Source organism: Oncorhynchus kisutch, linkage group LG26, assembly GCF_002021735.2.
Source record: "Oncorhynchus kisutch isolate 150728-3 linkage group LG26, Okis_V2, whole genome shotgun sequence".
NCBI classification, from domain to species: Eukaryota; Metazoa; Chordata; class Actinopteri; order Salmoniformes; family Salmonidae; genus Oncorhynchus; species Oncorhynchus kisutch.
Window position 1 is genome coordinate 8,851,292 of NC_034199.2, and position 17,701 is coordinate 8,868,992.

Sequence of the window (17,701 nt, forward strand, 5' to 3'; positions counted from 1 at the left end):
TTGGCTTGGTTTTAGGCAAGGGTTTTTTCAGATGTTCGTGCACTCACACAAAAAATTCTCGAGGCAAGTCGAAGTCAGGACCCGAAGTCTACGCCCCTTCGTTGGTGACAGGCAGCAGTAGGGATTCTTCAATTAAGTGTTTGTTGTCACTCAACGAGAGACTAACAATTTTCATGCAAATTTTTTCACTTGAGAAGTACTGAACCAAACGTCTTAGTTAATATTGCGCGACTAAGAGCTCCTTGGAAAAACGTCAAAATTAATCACAGATTTATTTAGTTATCAATCATTCTGGCTACGGCGTCTCAAAATGTACAGTATTGCATTTATTTATTTATTTTCATTTTTTAATCAAAGTTTTTTTTATGGAGAATGCGAGCACACTCGTTTGATTCGCGTAGCCGAGGTCGGCTAGGCGCCAGCCAAACCGAAGCATGCTGATACCTTTAGGCCCTAGGCTTCACAGTAGCCACTAGCAGGCTTAGCCACCCATTTGGAAGAGTCAAAGGTCAACCCCAGTGTCCAAATAAACACAAGATTGTCTGTGTTTGTGGGTTGGGGAGGGGAGGGGGGGGCATTAATACAACACTCCAAACAAAAACAGAACCAAGCCTGCTACTGGTCAGTCAAACACTGTAAAAGTACCACTGTTATACGGTCTTCCTTAGTCTTCCCCTGCCTTTATGCAAGCATTTATGCAAACAATGTCGCTGGTGTCACAGTGGAAGTGATGTTTGAATATTCATAAATCAACATGGTTGGAGTACAGTAATGTGGCAAAGGCAAAGAGACCTGGACAAGTCTCGAGCACCTCTATAGGAGCAAAGCAAACTGAGATGTGAGTGACAATATTGACCATCTCACAAGATGTGAAAGAGAACTGTCAGGAGACCAATGAGACTAACAAAGCCGACATGAAAGCGCAATAATGCGCTCCTATTTTAGGGGTCCTGGGTCGCTAAGACGGGGTAACAACCGACTGTGCTCCCAGCACGCAGACCGACCGTCTCGCTGTCAACTCCAAACGTCCTGCGTCGTCCCACACTGCAGGCGGCTGATCTCCGCGACCCTTGAATGTCAAAGAAGGGGCAGGGCTCTTCCCCCTTTAGTTACGACACATCTTGGAACCTCTCCTATGGCCAGCCCACAAAAATCAAAATGGTCGCTTCTTTCCCACAACAAAACTCCCCAGAAGGCAGGGCCATTGGTTGGCAGAAAACCCCCGGAAAACCCCCAGCTATTTTCCACCTCATCCCACAATGACAGTCCCATCTGTGGTGGTTATCATTCCCTCTCCCTCTCTCTCGCTCTCTTTCCCCCTCTCTCTCGCTCTCTCGCTCTCTCTCTACCCATCTTCCTGCCTCCCCGTGTCAGTTCGCTCTGTCATTACCAGTTCCCATATTATAAAGGCCTCGTATCTGAATGTGGCTCATCATTCCCACATCATTTTTAATTGCAGGCCCGAGTGGCCGTGGTGGCTATGGATAAGGTCGAGGACAGCTGGGGGATGACAAGCGCTGAAAATTACAGATCACAGTTATCGGAAACCCTAACCATGTGACCTACAGGCAATAAGGATGGCGTATTTATGACAGGGGCCCCAGCGGCGAAATTCAAGTATCTTGTCCTTCGCAAACATACACACACATAAACGCACACACACACACACACTGCTCCCCATGGGACAATAAGGAAGGATTTGTTATGTAAGTTATATGGTGCGCCAGGCCAGAGGAACAGAAGGGATGGGCCTCCGGGTCACAGTGACCGGGTGAAGATGGACCTAGTATCTCAGCTCTGTACTGTCTCACACACACATTGCTCTCTTACTGGGCAAGAGCTGAATGGGACAGTGTTTAATGTGAGACGCTTCTCCAATGGTTGTTTTTTTCCCAATGTGTGTGTGTGTGTGTCCTCACAAGGATAGTAGAACAAGGAAGACTTAAGACAAGTTGGGACATTTTGCCAGTCCCCACGAGGAAAAGGGCAATTTTAGGGTTAGAAGATAGGGTTTGGGCTTATAGGTTAGGGTTAAGGATTTTGAATGGGAACCAATTGTTTGATCCTCACACGGATAATAAAACCAGTGTGTGTGTGTGTGTGTGTGTGTGTGTGTGTGTGTGTGTGTGTGTGTGTGTGTGTGTGTGTGTGTGTGTGTGTGTGTGTGTGTGTGTGTGTGGTGTGTGAGAGAGAGTGAGTGCGTGCGTGTGTGCGTACGTGTGTGCGGGCGCATCTGTTTGTGTTTCGGTTTGTGTGTGTCCTTTCGGTGTGTGTGGGTGGCTCAACACTAGACTAAACACACAGCAAGAGAAGCAAACCCCACACCACTTTTCAAATACACAACACGGACCATCAGACCCCTACCATTGCCAATGGAAGCACACAGTACGTTGCATGGTGGCACTCGCAAAATTATTAAACGGGGAAGTTTCACCCAAATTCTATTGTTATAAAGTCGATCTCCACTAGACTATATATGCATGTAAAAATGCATTTACAATGATGCCGTTACATGCCAGAAGAATGTCATGCAAAAACCTACAATTGTAACATATTTGAGTTTCACTTGTCTTCAGGAATGAATGTCTTTCTCCTCGGGACATTCAAATGTTTTCCCTGCATCTTCCTTTTTGAGAGACTTCAGAAGTAGCCCACAGTGCTAAAGCCATATTTTTCACATTAACTCTCCACACACACCTTCTGTAGGCACACACAGAGCCAAACTTACCTCAATTTATGCCTGTTGTGTAAAACCAAATTATACAGGCGACCTATCACCTTCCTGCTCAATGAGATAAAAAAAAAAAAATGGAACATGCGAGAGAAAGGAGGGGAGGAAAGGGCTTTACCCCCTCCGAGTAGTTTTAATTTTAGCTCGCCTCAGATCATTGGCACCACAATTCCCCCAGGCAGGAGTAACCTTGTTAAAGAGACTGTATGTTTTATCCTATAGGCTCCACATGAGGAATACATTACCACATGCATTTGTTACACACACACACTCTCACACACACACACATGTCCAACACACGCACTCACACATCCAACTCACACACACACACACATACAACACACACACACACTCACACACACACACGTCCAACACACACACTCGCACATGTCCGACACTCCCACAGCACACACACACATCCCAAACTAAACAAAGTTGTTGTTTGCTTTAACAATAGCTATAATGATGATCTGGAAGAAAGTGTCCCCAATTGTGCTTGTAAAGGTAATTACTGTGTTAGTCATCCTAGTTCTGTTATTTGTATTTCAAACTTTTAAAGGTTGACTGCAAACTATTCATGTTAAACTTTATTTTTTATTTTGATTTTTTTCCCCAATTGACCATTGAACTGCTGTGCATATTGTAGATTGTTATTGAACATTTTACCTTTAGAGGTATGACGACACAATGCAAGTTAATGCCAAGACAAACTCCTCATGTCACCTTATGATGCTCTGTTATTTAAGTCACACTGGCTGAAAGAGGAGCATCATCTATTCAAGTTGGGTGTGTGTCTTGTTCTCGTTGTCCTTTGTATTGCAATATATGTTATCTAGATATAATCTCATAAAAGGATGTCACCCATCTTTCATAATACATGATCTAGTAGATGTGCTTCGCGCGCAGTACTGTGCACGCAGTACTGTGTACGCAGTACTGTGAAAGGACTGAAGGTCAGAATATTAACGGTTTTGCTTGGAATGATGAGATAAGAGAGACAAAATATTTTAACCACATCTCTACTGGAATACTTTGTTGCTTATTTCAACTAGCTACCACTAGGGGGAGGAGACACACACACACACACAAACACTGTATTGTGCACTAACCATTTACTATCATCCTGTATCAGTTAACACTGAACTGTGTAAGAGATGAGTACTCACTGTGAAGGACATAATTGGTGAAATAATGGAAGGAGAGAAGTAGAGAGTGAACACAGAGTGAGATAGTGAGAGCTTGGAGGGAAACAAGGAGAAAGAGGGAAGAGGAGAGTGAGTGAGCTCGTGGGAGAGGGAGAGAGTATGGCAGAATGAGAGAGAGCGAGAGAGCAAGAGAACATGGCAGGAGAAAAGGACAGTGTGAGTGAGAGCGTGGGCTCCTGTGGTAGCCTGACCTGTGCTGACCCTTGGTGACCCCGGGGTCAGAACCTGTACTAATGAAGAGGAAAGTGGTGTGGTGTGCAAACATGTCACAGTGAGGGGCTGGGCCTGGGGCCAGATCAAGTTTCAGCCACAGAGGTGACCGGGATCAAGGCCTTCTGTTTAAACTGTTACAAATCACACAGGCTGGACACACAAGTCCAGCTCTGACCATAGACAGAGACTGCAGTGACTTACTGCACCAATGGTGGAATATATAGGTGGAATTCAAATCAAATCAAATGTTATTTTATTTGTCACATGCGTTGAATACAACAGATGTATCACCTTACAGTGAAATGCTTACTTACAAGTCCTTAACCAACAATGCAGTTTTACGAAAAATACCAAAAGAATATATAATTAACAGAAATAAAAGTAACAAATAATTCAACAGCAACAGTAAAATAACAATAGTGAGACTATATACAGGGGGTACCTGTACAGAGTCAATGTGCGGGGGGCACCGGTGTCGAGGTAATTGAGGTAATATGTACGTAGAGTTAAAGTGACTATTGAAGTGACTATGCATAGATAATAACAATAAATAAATGCAAATAGTCTGGGTAGCCATTTGATTAGCTGTTCATGAGTCTTATGGCTTGAGGGGAGAAGCTGTTTAGAAGCCTCTTGGACCTTGGCGCTCTGGTACCACTTGCCGTGCGGTAGCAGAGGAAACAGTCTATGACTAGGGTGGCTTGGAGTCTTTGACAATTTCTAGGGCCTTCCTCTGACACCGCCTGGTATAGACGTTATGGATGGCAGGAAGCTTGGCCCAATGATGTAGTAGAGCGCACACACTACCCTTTGTAGTGCCTTGCAGTCGGAGGCTGAGCAGTGAAGCAACCAGTCAGAATGCTCTCAATGGTGCAGCCGTAGAACCTTTCGAGGATCTGAGGACCCATGCCAAATATTTTCAGTCTCCTGAGGGGGAATAGGTTTTGTCGTGCCCTCTTCACGACTGTCTTGGTGTGCTTGGACCATGTTAGTTTGTTAGTGATGTGGACAGCAAGGAACTTGAAGCTCTCAACCTGCTCCACTACAGCCCCGTAGATGAGAAATAGGGGCGTCCTCCTTTTCCTGTAGTCCACAATCATCTTCTTTGTCTTGATCATGTTGAGGGAGAGATTGCCAGGACAACAACTGAAGGGCAAAGGGGACCGTATTATGATTTTTTTCCCAACATTTTCTAATTGTATGAGTGTACGTGTGTACGTGTGTGTGTACTGATACGCGTGTGTATGTGCGTGTGTGCGTGTGTGCATGTCTAGTTAGCACTTTAAACTATGCCGTCCTCTAAGCAAGAGTGTGTGTGGGACCAGAGGGCCCAGGTGTCTGAAAAGAAACCACACTATTAAACCCACTTAAAAGGCTGACAAACAGAAACCAAACTCCTAGGCTGAGGCCTTGGGCTGGAAGGCCACTTCAGTTCAGTCCGGTGGGTTATTTCCCCAATGGCTGCCTGGCCCGCATTGGCATTCCTCCACCACTGCCTTTTTACAGCCATCTTTACAACCACTTTAGTGTTCTTAACCCATTTTCTTGTCCAGTTTAATTCCTCCACTCGGAGAGCCGGGCGGAAATCTCCCTGTGGTGGAATGGAGTGAGAGGGGAGGGGCGGGGATGTGGAGTGGTGAAGAGGGGGAGGTTTGGCACTCCAAAGGATGAAGGGGGAAGGTGGCTTAGGGGAGACACTGGGACAGAATAGAATGGGACACAACGCTTGCACACACACAAACCACACACACCTCCTGTAGTGCTTGGACGGTGGGCAAGAAATACTCTATAGCGACACCTCTATTGCATGGATTATCAACTAGATTCAGCCGCGGGTCATTTTTTTCTGGAGCGGCTGGTCAGGGTGCAATTACAAGTAGTTTGTAGACTGCAAATTGACCGCAAGAAGCCCAAACAGATATGTTTGACTAAAATATAATCATTTTAAGCCTTGCTTATTTGTATATGATCTTATCTTTCTCTCTATTATGTGTGAGAATACTTGGAAACAGATTTCTTAAGTTAAAATCACTTTCCTGATTTCCTGGTGTTTTTACAGTCTTTTATGTAAAAAAATAATAATAATAAAAAGCTCAGAAAGCTTGTGGGGCCACCCACAAGGGTGAGAGCAAGAAGAGAAAGAGAGAGGGATGGGAGGAGGATGGAAGATGGAGGATGGTTAGGGATCCAGTGTTTGGAGCTCCCTCCCTGGTCATCTCATCCATCCATCTCTCTGGACTCCTCCACTCCTCTGTGCTCAAAGCCCAGTTTCCAGTACCTCATCACTTATCCCTTGCTCTGACAAATGACAGGGGATTTGCTGAAGACTCTGTTTTCAGATGGAGTGCTAACCTCAGTTTGTAGGGGTGTTTATGTACAATGTAAGCAAGCCCCACCTGGCTAACACACTGTGCCACACACACGCCACACACACAGCTTTTATACACTATCGTGCCGACCCAAACACAGCTTAGATTACTTCTCACATTGTCCTTTTCTCCACAGTTCCAGCAACTATGGTGGGTGTGTAACCAGGCCAACTCAGCTTGGTTTGGCTCAGTATGGGAAAAGCCCTATAAGCATGTGGATTCACACACTGGAAAATATGACTTTTTGGGCTCTTACAATGAGTGAGGCGACACTGACCTCACACCCACACATTTTGTCAGCCTGCCATCTACCGATATGAGGACTACTGTCAAAGTAATAACACATCACCTTAACGACATAATGGCTGTCACAACATACCACCATGGTAGAGACAATCACCTGTCATGTTACACAACACTCATAACAGATGGCACAAAAAAACACATGACAGTATTAAATCAGCCGACAATGTTATTACTCATGTTATGTCATGTAATAGTATTCTCATGACAGCTTTATCACATGGTAAAGCGCTAATGTCAAAGTTAGAGAAGTAGCTCCTTCTATCCTTCTGTTGTGATGACATGCTTAGGGCCATTTGCAATGCTGAGTGCAGAATACTACTCTCTATACATGGGTGCAATGTATACCCCCCCTCCCTCCCCTTCCCCACAGGCCCTGGTCAGATGATGAGAGCCCTCTTTGTAGGGGATCAAAGTATTACCGATCCTGATTAAGGACGGAAAGGGAGGAGGACGAGGAGGAGAAACTCTGTCTATTCCCTTTTGGCCACGGGGGCGTCACGTTCCATGTTTTGAGCAGCGTCCCTGGATTAGTGTGAATATTGTTCACACTAATCAGGATCTACTTAAATAGGAATAATAAACAGTACAAGCTAGGCTGAGTGGGTGCCCATATGTCAAAATGAGGCCTGGCAGGGTTAGTGGACTGTATAGGCCTGTATAGGCCTAGCACTGTAGTACCCAGTGCACCACATGTTGTGAAATTAATTTACAAAAATACTACCACTAACTACTTTGACTAATAATGATAAATCTAATAATCATCTTCATCCTCCTCATCATCATAGCAGCACATTAAAACCCACTTGTTTTGTTTGTAAAAGCTGAAGCCAATTCTACATACAGTGGGGAGAACAAGTATTTGACACACTGCCGATTTTGCAGGTTTTCCTACTTACAAAGCATGTAGAGGTCTGTAATTTTTACCATAGGTACATGTCAACTGTGAGAGACAGAATCTTAAACAAAAAATCACATTGTATGATTTTTAAGTAATTAATTTGCATTTTATTGCATAACAAATATTTGATCACCTACCAACCAGTAAGAATTCCGGCTCTCACAGACCTCTTAGTTTTTCTTGAAGAAACCCTCCTGTTCTCCACTCATTACCTGTATTAACTGCACCTGTTTGAACTCATTACCTGCATAAAAGACACCTGTCCACACACTCAATCAAACAGACTCCGACCTCTCCACAATGGCCAAGACCAACCAGTAAGAATTCCGGCTCTCACAGACCTCTTAGTTTTTCTTTAAGAAGCCCTCATGTTCTCCACTCATTACCTGTATTAACTGCACCTGTTTGAACTCGTTTACCTGTATAAAAGACACCTGTCCACACACTCAATCAAACAGACTCCAACCTCTCCACAATGGCCAAGTCCAGAGAGCTGTGTAAGGACATCAGGGATAAAATTGTAGACCTGCACTAGGCTGGGATGGGCTACAGGACAATAGGCAAGCAGCTTGGTGAGAAGGCAACAACTGTTGGCGCAATTATTAGAAAAGTTCAAGATGACAGTCAATCACCCTCGGTTTGGGCTCTGTGCAAGATCTCACCTCGTGGGGCATCAATGATCATGAGGAAGGTGAGGGATCAGCCCAGAACTACACGTCAGAACCTGGTCAATGACCTGAAGAGAGCTGGGACCACAATCTCAAAGAAAACCAGTAGTAACACACTACGCCGTCATGGATTAAAATCCTGCAGCGCACGCAAGGTTCCCCTGCTCAAGCCATTGCATGTCCAGGCCCGTCTGAAGTTTGGAGGATCCAGAGGAGGAATGGGAGAAGGTCATTTGGTCTGATGAGACAAAAATATAGCTTTTTGGTCTAAACTCCACTCGCCGTGTTTGGAGGAAGAAGAAGGATGAGTACAACCCCAAGAACACCATCCCAACCTTGAAACATGGAGGTGGAAACATCATTCTTTGGGGATGCTTTTCTGCAAAGGGGACAGGACGACTGCACCGTATTGAGGAGAGGATGGATGGGGCCATGTATCGCGAGATCTTGGCCAACATTGAAGCATTGAAGATGGGTCGTGGCTGGGTCTTCCAGCATGACAACGACCCCAAACACACAGCCAGGGCAACTAAGGAGTGGCTCCGTAAGAAGCATCTCAAGGTCCTGGAGTGGCCTAGCCAGTCTCCAGACCTGAACCCAATAGAATATCTTTGGAGGGAGCTGAAAGTCCGTATTGCCCAGCGACAGCCCCGGACCCTGAAGGATCTGGAGAAGGTCTGTATGAAAGAGTGGGCCAAAATCCCTGCTGCAGTGTGTGCAAACCTGGTCAAGAACTACAGGAAACGTATGATCTCTGTAATTGCAAACAAAGGATTCTGTACCAAATATTAAGTTCTGAATTTTCTGATGTATCAAACACATATGTCATGAAATAAAATGCAAATGAATTACTTAAAAATCATACAATGTGATTTTCTGAATTTTTGTTTTTAGATTCCATCTCTCACAGTTGAAGTGTACCTATGATAAGAATTACAGACCTCTACATGCTTTGTAAGTAGGAAAACCTGCAATATCGACAGTGTTTCAAATACTTGTTCTCCCCACTGTAGTTAGGCCTTTGGTTGAGTCAAATGGTTTCTCTATTTCCTCCAATAATGACAGTGTATGCCCATTTATATTCTGACTCACACACTCAGCCCTCTTGACTCATTCCATAGCAAGCAAGCATGCGAGGTCGGGTCGACACCATGGCAGTTGCAGCTGACTTTGAGCTTTACCACACCAAAAAAGGCTTCAGTCATGCCCCCCCCCCCCCCCCCCCCCCAATGGTAACGTAACCTTAGCATTTCAGCGACCTTGCTGAACATGAAATCCTATTTGAGGCGCACACAGCATAAACCTTTACTTTATCCCTTTTACTGCAAATTAAAATTTTGTAGCTTTTTCCGTCTGATTTTACAGGAAACATCTGGGGCTCTAGCGCTGCTTGAGCAGTAGGCCCCGGGCGATTTCCCGTGTTGCTTGGCTGTGAGCGCGCGGGATAATGAGCCGCTATCAAACGCGCTGCCGATGGCCGAACTAGGTCGAAATGGACCTGGCATAGGCCTACTCAGATCTCCACCTGGACCTCGTCCATGACTACCCACGACTACAATGCATGGTCAACCAAAAAGACTATAGTCTAATACCGTTTTCAAATGAGCTCATTGGCCTAAACATGACTTTCTTGAATTTGATTAGTTAATCTTTTTAGTGCAAGAAAATAGCCCTAATATAATAAATTATCTAACATTTGATGTTGAAAATACATTTTGTGTCGAGTTTTCAAATTCATAGCGTATAGTTGCCTATACTATGCTAAGAATCGTTTTACACTTGCAAGATATGAAGTGCACAGACCTCTAGGCTACTTGGATATAGGCTATCCATTCATAAACGTTTCTACACTGTTGAATAGGAAGTGCACAGACCTCTAGGCTACTTGGATATGGGCTATCCATTCATAAACGTTTCTACACTGTTGAATAGGAAGTGCACAGACCTCTAGGCTACTTGGATATAGGCTACCCATTCATAGACTCTTCTACACTGTTGAATATGAAGTGCACAGACCTCTAGGCTACTTGGATATAGGCTACCCATTCATAGACTCTTCTACACTGTTGAATATGCAGTGCACAGACCTCTAGGCTACTTGGATATAGGCTATCCATTCATAGACTCTTCTACACTGTTGAATATGCAGTGCACAGACCTCTAGGCTACTTGGATATAGGCTACCCATTCATAGACTCTTCTACACTGTTGAATATGCAGTGCACAGACCTCTAGGCTACTTGGATATAGGCTATCCATTCATAGACTCTTCTACACTGTTGCTTGAACATCCATACCTGACTTGTTCCAGGGTTTAATCAATAAGTCACTTAATACCACATAACATGTAGCATTTAATTGCCACTTTATATCTGATTGCAATCAGAACCACATATATTCAAATTCTTCATACAGATTGCAAAACAATGTACCCCTCCAGGCTTAAATTATACATCATTGTAAGATAGACAAAACGTTATTCAAAGAAGGCTAAACATCTGTGCTATTGTTAAATTACATATTGATATTATATTGATAATTATTAACAGGGTGGTATATCAAAACTTATACCATGGGTATGACAAAACATGTATTTTTACTGCTCTAATTACATTGATAACCCGTTTATTACAGCATGAGGCACCTCGGTGGTTTGTGATATATGGCCAATATATCACGCTAAGGGCCGCATTGTGTTATGCATAAGAACATCCCTTAGCCATGGTATATTGGCAATATACCACACCACCTCGGCCCTTTGTGCTTAAATATGCATTATTATAAAATACATGTAAAAAATCTTGTTTCTTCTTGTTGCTTTAATTGAATGGGGTCTCGTTTTCCAGTTGAGATGTAAGATGAGCATACCAGATGCATCTTTATTTTTCAAGTGTTTCCCAAACAAGCAAGTAGAGAGAACATTTGGTAAGTGCATTAAACCATGTGTTGATACTGTACTGATAAGATCAAAAGAAAGCAGCGCTGCTCTCGGATCAGCTTTCTCCATTCAAATCTTACCTTAAACATTATAATTATTCCACAACAGTGACGACGGATCAGCTCCTAGAGAAAACACTTCGGCTACATGGTAAGAAAGTTCTAACGATGATCTTAACGCTACGAAGTCTCTGGGAAACGAGGCCCTGAACAGGTGCGTGCAATGAATATGGGCCTAGGGCTACTGGATTGGATGCAGGTGTGAGCATGGGAAATAGATAGGCCTATGTGACTTCACGTAACAGCTTCCTATTTGAGTATGCTAAAGGCTAGCCTACTGCAGCATCCAAGAGCATCACAACTGGAGAACATTACTGTACATCGCAGGTGCTTCCACTTCAAAACGCTGCCAGATTTCCTCCACCAGGATTTGAACACTCATCTTGAAGTTTATTCAGGTTGTTTGGTGTATGTTTGCCAGTAGCTTGCAGTCAGGCTTCTATGTTGAGGCATCGTTATCAAAATAGGAATTCGTCTTACACGCCTTAACATCATGGTTAACCACCATAGGTGAGTTTCCTTTTTTTACAAGTCATTTTCATGATATTTCCCGAAGGCGCCATGCAGTGAAATTCAACGTTTTTGTAGGCCTGGCACCTTTTTCAAAATGACAATAACCCTATAATTTGACAATGGGCATGCAAGACAATAAAAGTCAACAGCAACATTATAGCAAGGGTTTGTCAAAGTGGAATGAATGCCAAAACGCTGAACTTGCACTGAGTGACCCGCACTGTGCAAACTGTGTTTAACAATAAGGTCCTTTCACTGTTTAGAGATGTATATCTTAACCAAGTCTGGGAAAATTGAATGTAAACAATTGTATGCTTTGAGAGTGTGTGGGTTAGATTGAAAGGGAAAATTAAGAGGTCTACTAGGGGCCCGGTATTTAAAAGCTGCGCGATAGTTATTGTCGTTATCTGCGGTTGTTCGGGCTCCCTTGCTCGTTAAAGAATTCCCCTCACGGCATCGCTATTTAAATGATTACGTTGTTATTAAGGCGGACAATACTTTTATATGCCTTTGGTTTGAAACTGGCTCGAATTACCCCCGCTGTTAATAAAGCACGGCAGTTTTAATTTGACGGTTTTTAGCGGGCGATTTTTTTTTCCACAACAAGAGGAGAAAGAAAAGCTCAACAAAATCTCACACTAAGCAGTGAAAGGAGTGTTTGTTTTCGCCTAGTCTATGAAATTATCCGGAGAAAATATGGCAGAGACCCTTCTACAAACAAACACTGTTAGCGAGTAACAATAGTCATTAGCGAGTAACAATAGTCACACATATCACACAGTAGTGTCGTGGATTTTTTTTACAATCACAAAGAAATAATGCAATTGTTTTTCTTAATTAAATCTCAAACAAGATGCAAAACGATCAGGAGAAGAAATGGTATGGTTTTTACTCAGTTTATTTGAGTTTAAACTTTTATTTATTTATGTAGCCTACTGGAATTATTTACATTGATATATAATATAGGGGATATAGCATATGTCATAATGGCACAATTGCTACGGTATTCTATGGAAACATAAATCAAAGGGCTCAACTTCATCATTCAAAAATATGTGTTTTAATAAATAGGCAACAAAAAAAACGGAGTTGAACATCCATGGAGCGTACTTCAATAACGTATTCTAAATTGCATTGGTCCCTTACAAGCTGAAGATACTTACAGGTATGTACAATAAGAAACATTTATATACTTCTATGTATTGTTTTTAAAAACAGAACGAAATATAATTTCCCCCCAAAAAGATCAAATATGGCTTTTCCTACTATCATCACCGACATTAAAACAACGTGATAATGCACCACTGTCTGACAACACTGTCTGAGTATGCAACATGATTTTCAAGGTTATTTTGACTCCTTCTCACACTGTTCCATGTGTTAGGTAATTGCACTCAACGCACTCCAGGAGAGCTGTGTGTCACATTTACATCTCTTGACAATGTTTCTGAGGTTCGTGGGTTCTTCAATAGATTTGGTGTCTTCATACTTTGTAGAAGTAAACAGTCTATAACGGTAAAAAAAAAAAAAAAACATCAAAATGTTAGCACCAATTACCAATATTACAGATTTATTGCATATATATTATCAAGCAAAAGCTTTACAATATAGTATAACTAATACATCACATGCATAGCTTTATTGCACTTAATTCCTGAAAGAGAATGCTAAGGCTAGCAATGACACCGTGCATTATCTATTGGCCTTAAGGGTGGCACAAGTGTCTATTTGAAACGTTCACTGGCATAGGAAGTCATTAATGAAACAATTATTTCGCCCTGAGTGAAACCATATGTCAACAACGGAAAGGGATTTCATTTTAAATGTGGTGCATAAACCACAGTGGCCTTATGTAATTGCATCACTGGAAAATAACAGAGCAGGCCAAATAGACTGTAAGGGATATGAGCACCTGTCCGTTTTAGGATGTTTTCATTTCTATGGAAGAGTGAACATACAGCATCATAAATCTATGATAAATATTTATGCAGTTATATTATTCCGAATGTAGTCTATGCAAATGCATTTCACTTCATTCACAGTTGGCTACATTTCCTTTCAGTAATTTATGGGCAAAGTGTAAATGCCGCAATTAGCCTATATTTCTATTAGACTTTAGATGGCCGTTTTGTTTCTTGAATTCGTTTAATAAATATTACTAGGCTAGAATTTGCTATACATAGTGAGTATGTGTGGGTTAAACATATTTGTATTCGTTTTGTTCAATAACCCATGTAAGGAGGAAAAAGAGCTAAGCTGATTACATCAGCCTATAGGCTAATGCACGTATAAGTAGCCAAGTCTCTGGGCCTAGTTTTGATTTGAGTCTCATAAATTGTTGATAATATTTTAATTATGTCGTTTTAATGAGAACAAATGAATGTAAAGACCACATCCCAAGAAAAATAACATGTCATTCTGGGTTTTTCTCTTATTTTCCTTTGACATTCCACACAGGCTAATGAAACCCCAAACAGCATTGGCAGCAGCATTTGATATTGAAAAGACGTCCGGTTAAGTTCGAGAAGGACCACCTTCAAATGTACAGTGTTTACACAAATCGCCATAGTGTCGTTTATTTGTCCTCTTTACAGAAGAGCTGGTTTAAAGCCTACGACAACAAAGTCTTTCTGGTGATCGATTGATTTGCGAGTGGGCGGTCTGTAAACTACATGGTTCCAGTCCATGGAGCTAAACAAACCAAAAGCAGGCATTATTTCACTGGAAATGTGTCCTTCGCTGTCACGATTTTGAATCCATGTTCAACTCATATACGACTTTAATATGTTTTCCAATACATCAGTAGCCTACTAGAATTGGTCTAACCTATTCAGAGCAGACATGTCATTTAATAGCATAGGCAAATGTGTGGCCTATACTCCTTTAGAAAGAAGTAGGCCTAGGCATATTAACAATGTTTATAATAATTATTTGAAGCAGCAAACCATTCCTAACCATTCCTATTTTTGAACATGTAGCCTATGCCATATCAAGGCTCTTCATTCTCCATTTGACAAAATGTGCATTCGATTTACACTACTCTAATTAGGTCAAGGGCACTGGGACAAGAAAACAAATGCATTCAGACTGTTGTGTGGCATGCATAGTGATGCATAAATACGTCTCAATGACTTGCTTTCACAGCGCAAAGCCGCACAACGGTTTGGGTAACGGTATGCAATGATAAGGGAAGTAGAAACTCTCAAAATACCGTCTCCATTTTTTTTTACATGCAACCAGCCAGTATAGATAGCCTTTAGGCCTAATGGCTCGAATATTTAATCAAACGCTGGTTTAAACTCTCGGGCCCAAGCCGAAAGTTCTCCATTGTGAATTTAAATTACCCATGGTAGGCTGTTCAAGTCTACTGCGTTTTTATGCGGCCAACCACTCTCTCTCTCCCATAGGCCCTCCGTCTTAAAATGTCGTTAAAGAACGGACAAGGACTAAGTGCAAGACTCACATCTCACCGCAGAGTTTAATGTGTTTTCGAGCTGTCATGCCACTCTCAGCTGGGAAAACCCCCATACGTTTCTACCATTATTCACTCCCCCAGTGTCAGTGAAGCTATTTTATAGTTGTCTTTGGTTGCTACCTCGGTGCTTGGCAAGTAAACAATGTTCCAAAACCATTATTTACATTAATAACACCAAGTTTCCATGTCCATAAACCATGAAGCAGCCATATTCTTATTGTAAATTAAGTACTCCATGACCCTCACTAACTTAGTTTAAAGACCGTTTTCTTCTCATTTAGCAAAAGTGTTGTTGTCAAGCAATGCTGATGGAGCACTTGTTTAACTGTGTATTAACCTGGCTCATGCTCAGGTCATCCACACGCGTTTCTGCGCGTCAGACTCCGGGTGCGCGCGGACTGGTGAAATGTATGGCATGGATGTGTACAAATGTTATTTGTAGGCTATTGAGCTACCAGATTCATTTGATCATACAAATTCACTGAGCAATTGGGTAGGTTACAATTATTCCGTACATAATTCACTATACTATTGTTATTACCTATAGAATTAGAGGGGACATGGTTTCGCTTTGAAATCAATAGCCTACCTGACACTGACTTTAAGCTAAAGCCACAACCTAATATTTGTTTCCTCCAGGGTCATTAACCAGTGCCAATGCTATAACTACTGTATGTGAGGTTCGCCATTATTATCACTTGTTAAATTTGTAATGTTCACGAATTTCAACTAGGATATAGGCTAGCCTATAGGTATAGGCCTACTCTTTATGTTCACAACTTGTATGCATAATAATAATCATCATCATCACCATTTAGGACTTATTTTTGGTTTTGTTTCGTCTCGTGGGAGGTAAAAGCTGCATTTGCCACCTACCGCTTTGGCAATGAGTGAAGGGCTTTGGGTGCTAGTGCGTTGCAGACATTGACCACGCGCCCTCCATCCTCCACACCGAGAACGCATAACTGAGTCTCTCGTGCGCAACGTAGCTGCAGCTCGACATCTTGTTGTCCATCTCATCGCTTTGCAGCACCTGATAGAGGAAGTCTATGTATCTGGAGGCCAGTTTTAGTGTCTGGATCTTGCTCAGTTTATCCGAGGGTAGAGTGGGGATGATTTTGCGTAAAGACGAGAAGGCTTCGTTGAGCGACTGTGTCCTTTGCCTCTCCCTGACGTTGGCCAGGCACCGCTGGTTCTGCAACTCCTCGTAGGACTGATTGCTGCTTGGACTCGTTTTTTTGCCCCGTTTCACGGAACCCGGACTGCTGTCTTCGCTCGTCTTTTTACTGTGTCTCCTCTTCCTTCCAAATCTTTTCTGTTGTCTGTCCAACTCCTCCTCGCTGGTCACTAGGCTATCCACAGGGGAGATGGGAGAACTTGAGCCCTCTTCCATTTCTCGTTTAAAGAAATGCAAGGATATCGAAGAAAAAACGGTCTCCACTTTTGAAGCCTGAGTTAGAAAATATATCCGAATATGCAGCCAGGCACCGACAGAAAGCCGTTTAAAAAAATGTCTGCTCTACGACTATTCTTCTCTTTACGTCTTGGGAGTCTGATACACTACTTTCAAACGTACGCTTGGCACCGTCCTTCTCTCGCAGGACGTTTTTCCTTACTTTTTGGGGGAAACTTTATCCAAGTTTCAGATGCTAAATAGTTGTCTGAGTGGAGGGGGAGGCAGTATTGGACTCTGATTGGCCAGCTAATAAACAGGAGGGAACAGTCTTAGGTTACACTCCATCATTCTAGCAGCCCAGGACTTCAGTCAGAACATATTTGATGGTCATGTCAAAACAATCAAATTGACAAAAGTAACAATATGGTCTATTATTATTATCTGCAATAATTCATGTTCTTGCCTTCCTATTCCAAATATAGTACGTTTATTTGATAAATGCATAATTGATCATTATGAAAAGTGTGTTGTTTCTTATTTGGATATTAATGAACAATACCCATTTAATTCCGTTATACTGACTATCTTAATATAGTGACATCAAGATAAACGATAAATATAGGCATAATAACCTAAATATATATAGGCTTATATGTCATCTAAATAATATATAGTTGATATCTCTCTATGATGCATCTCAATAGGCCTTCTATTCAAAATCAAATAAATGTATATTTGTCACATGCGCGGAATACAACAGGTGTAGTAGACCTTACCGTGAAATTCTTACAAGCCCTTAACCGACAATGCAGTTCAAGAGATATAGTTAATATTTACTAAATAAACTCAAGTATAAAACAAAATAAAAAGTTAGACAATGAAATAACAATAGCAAGGCTATATACAGTGCTATATACCGGTACCGAGTCA

The 17,701-nt window shown here is 42.2% G+C and overlaps 1 protein-coding gene across 1 annotated transcript; it reads right to left on the reverse strand.

Moving 5' to 3' along the window:
• Positions 1–12,780: 12,780 nt before the first annotated feature.
• On the reverse strand, positions 12,781–17,001 carry twist2. The gene is made up of 2 exons (XM_020462224.2): positions 16,252–17,001; positions 12,781–13,407 (listed from the first exon to the last, which is right to left on the reverse strand). The coding sequence occupies exon 1, from the start codon at positions 16,766–16,768 to the stop codon at positions 16,283–16,285; it is 486 nt and encodes a 161-aa protein (XP_020317813.1). The 5' UTR covers positions 16,769–17,001; the 3' UTR covers positions 12,781–13,407; positions 16,252–16,282.
• Positions 17,002–17,701: the final 700 nt, after the last annotated feature.

Coding starts and splice junctions, on each gene's coding strand:
- twist2 (XM_020462224.2), bottom strand. CDS start 16,768: ATGGAAGAGGGCTCAAGTTCTCCCATCTCCCCTGTGGATAGCCTAGTG.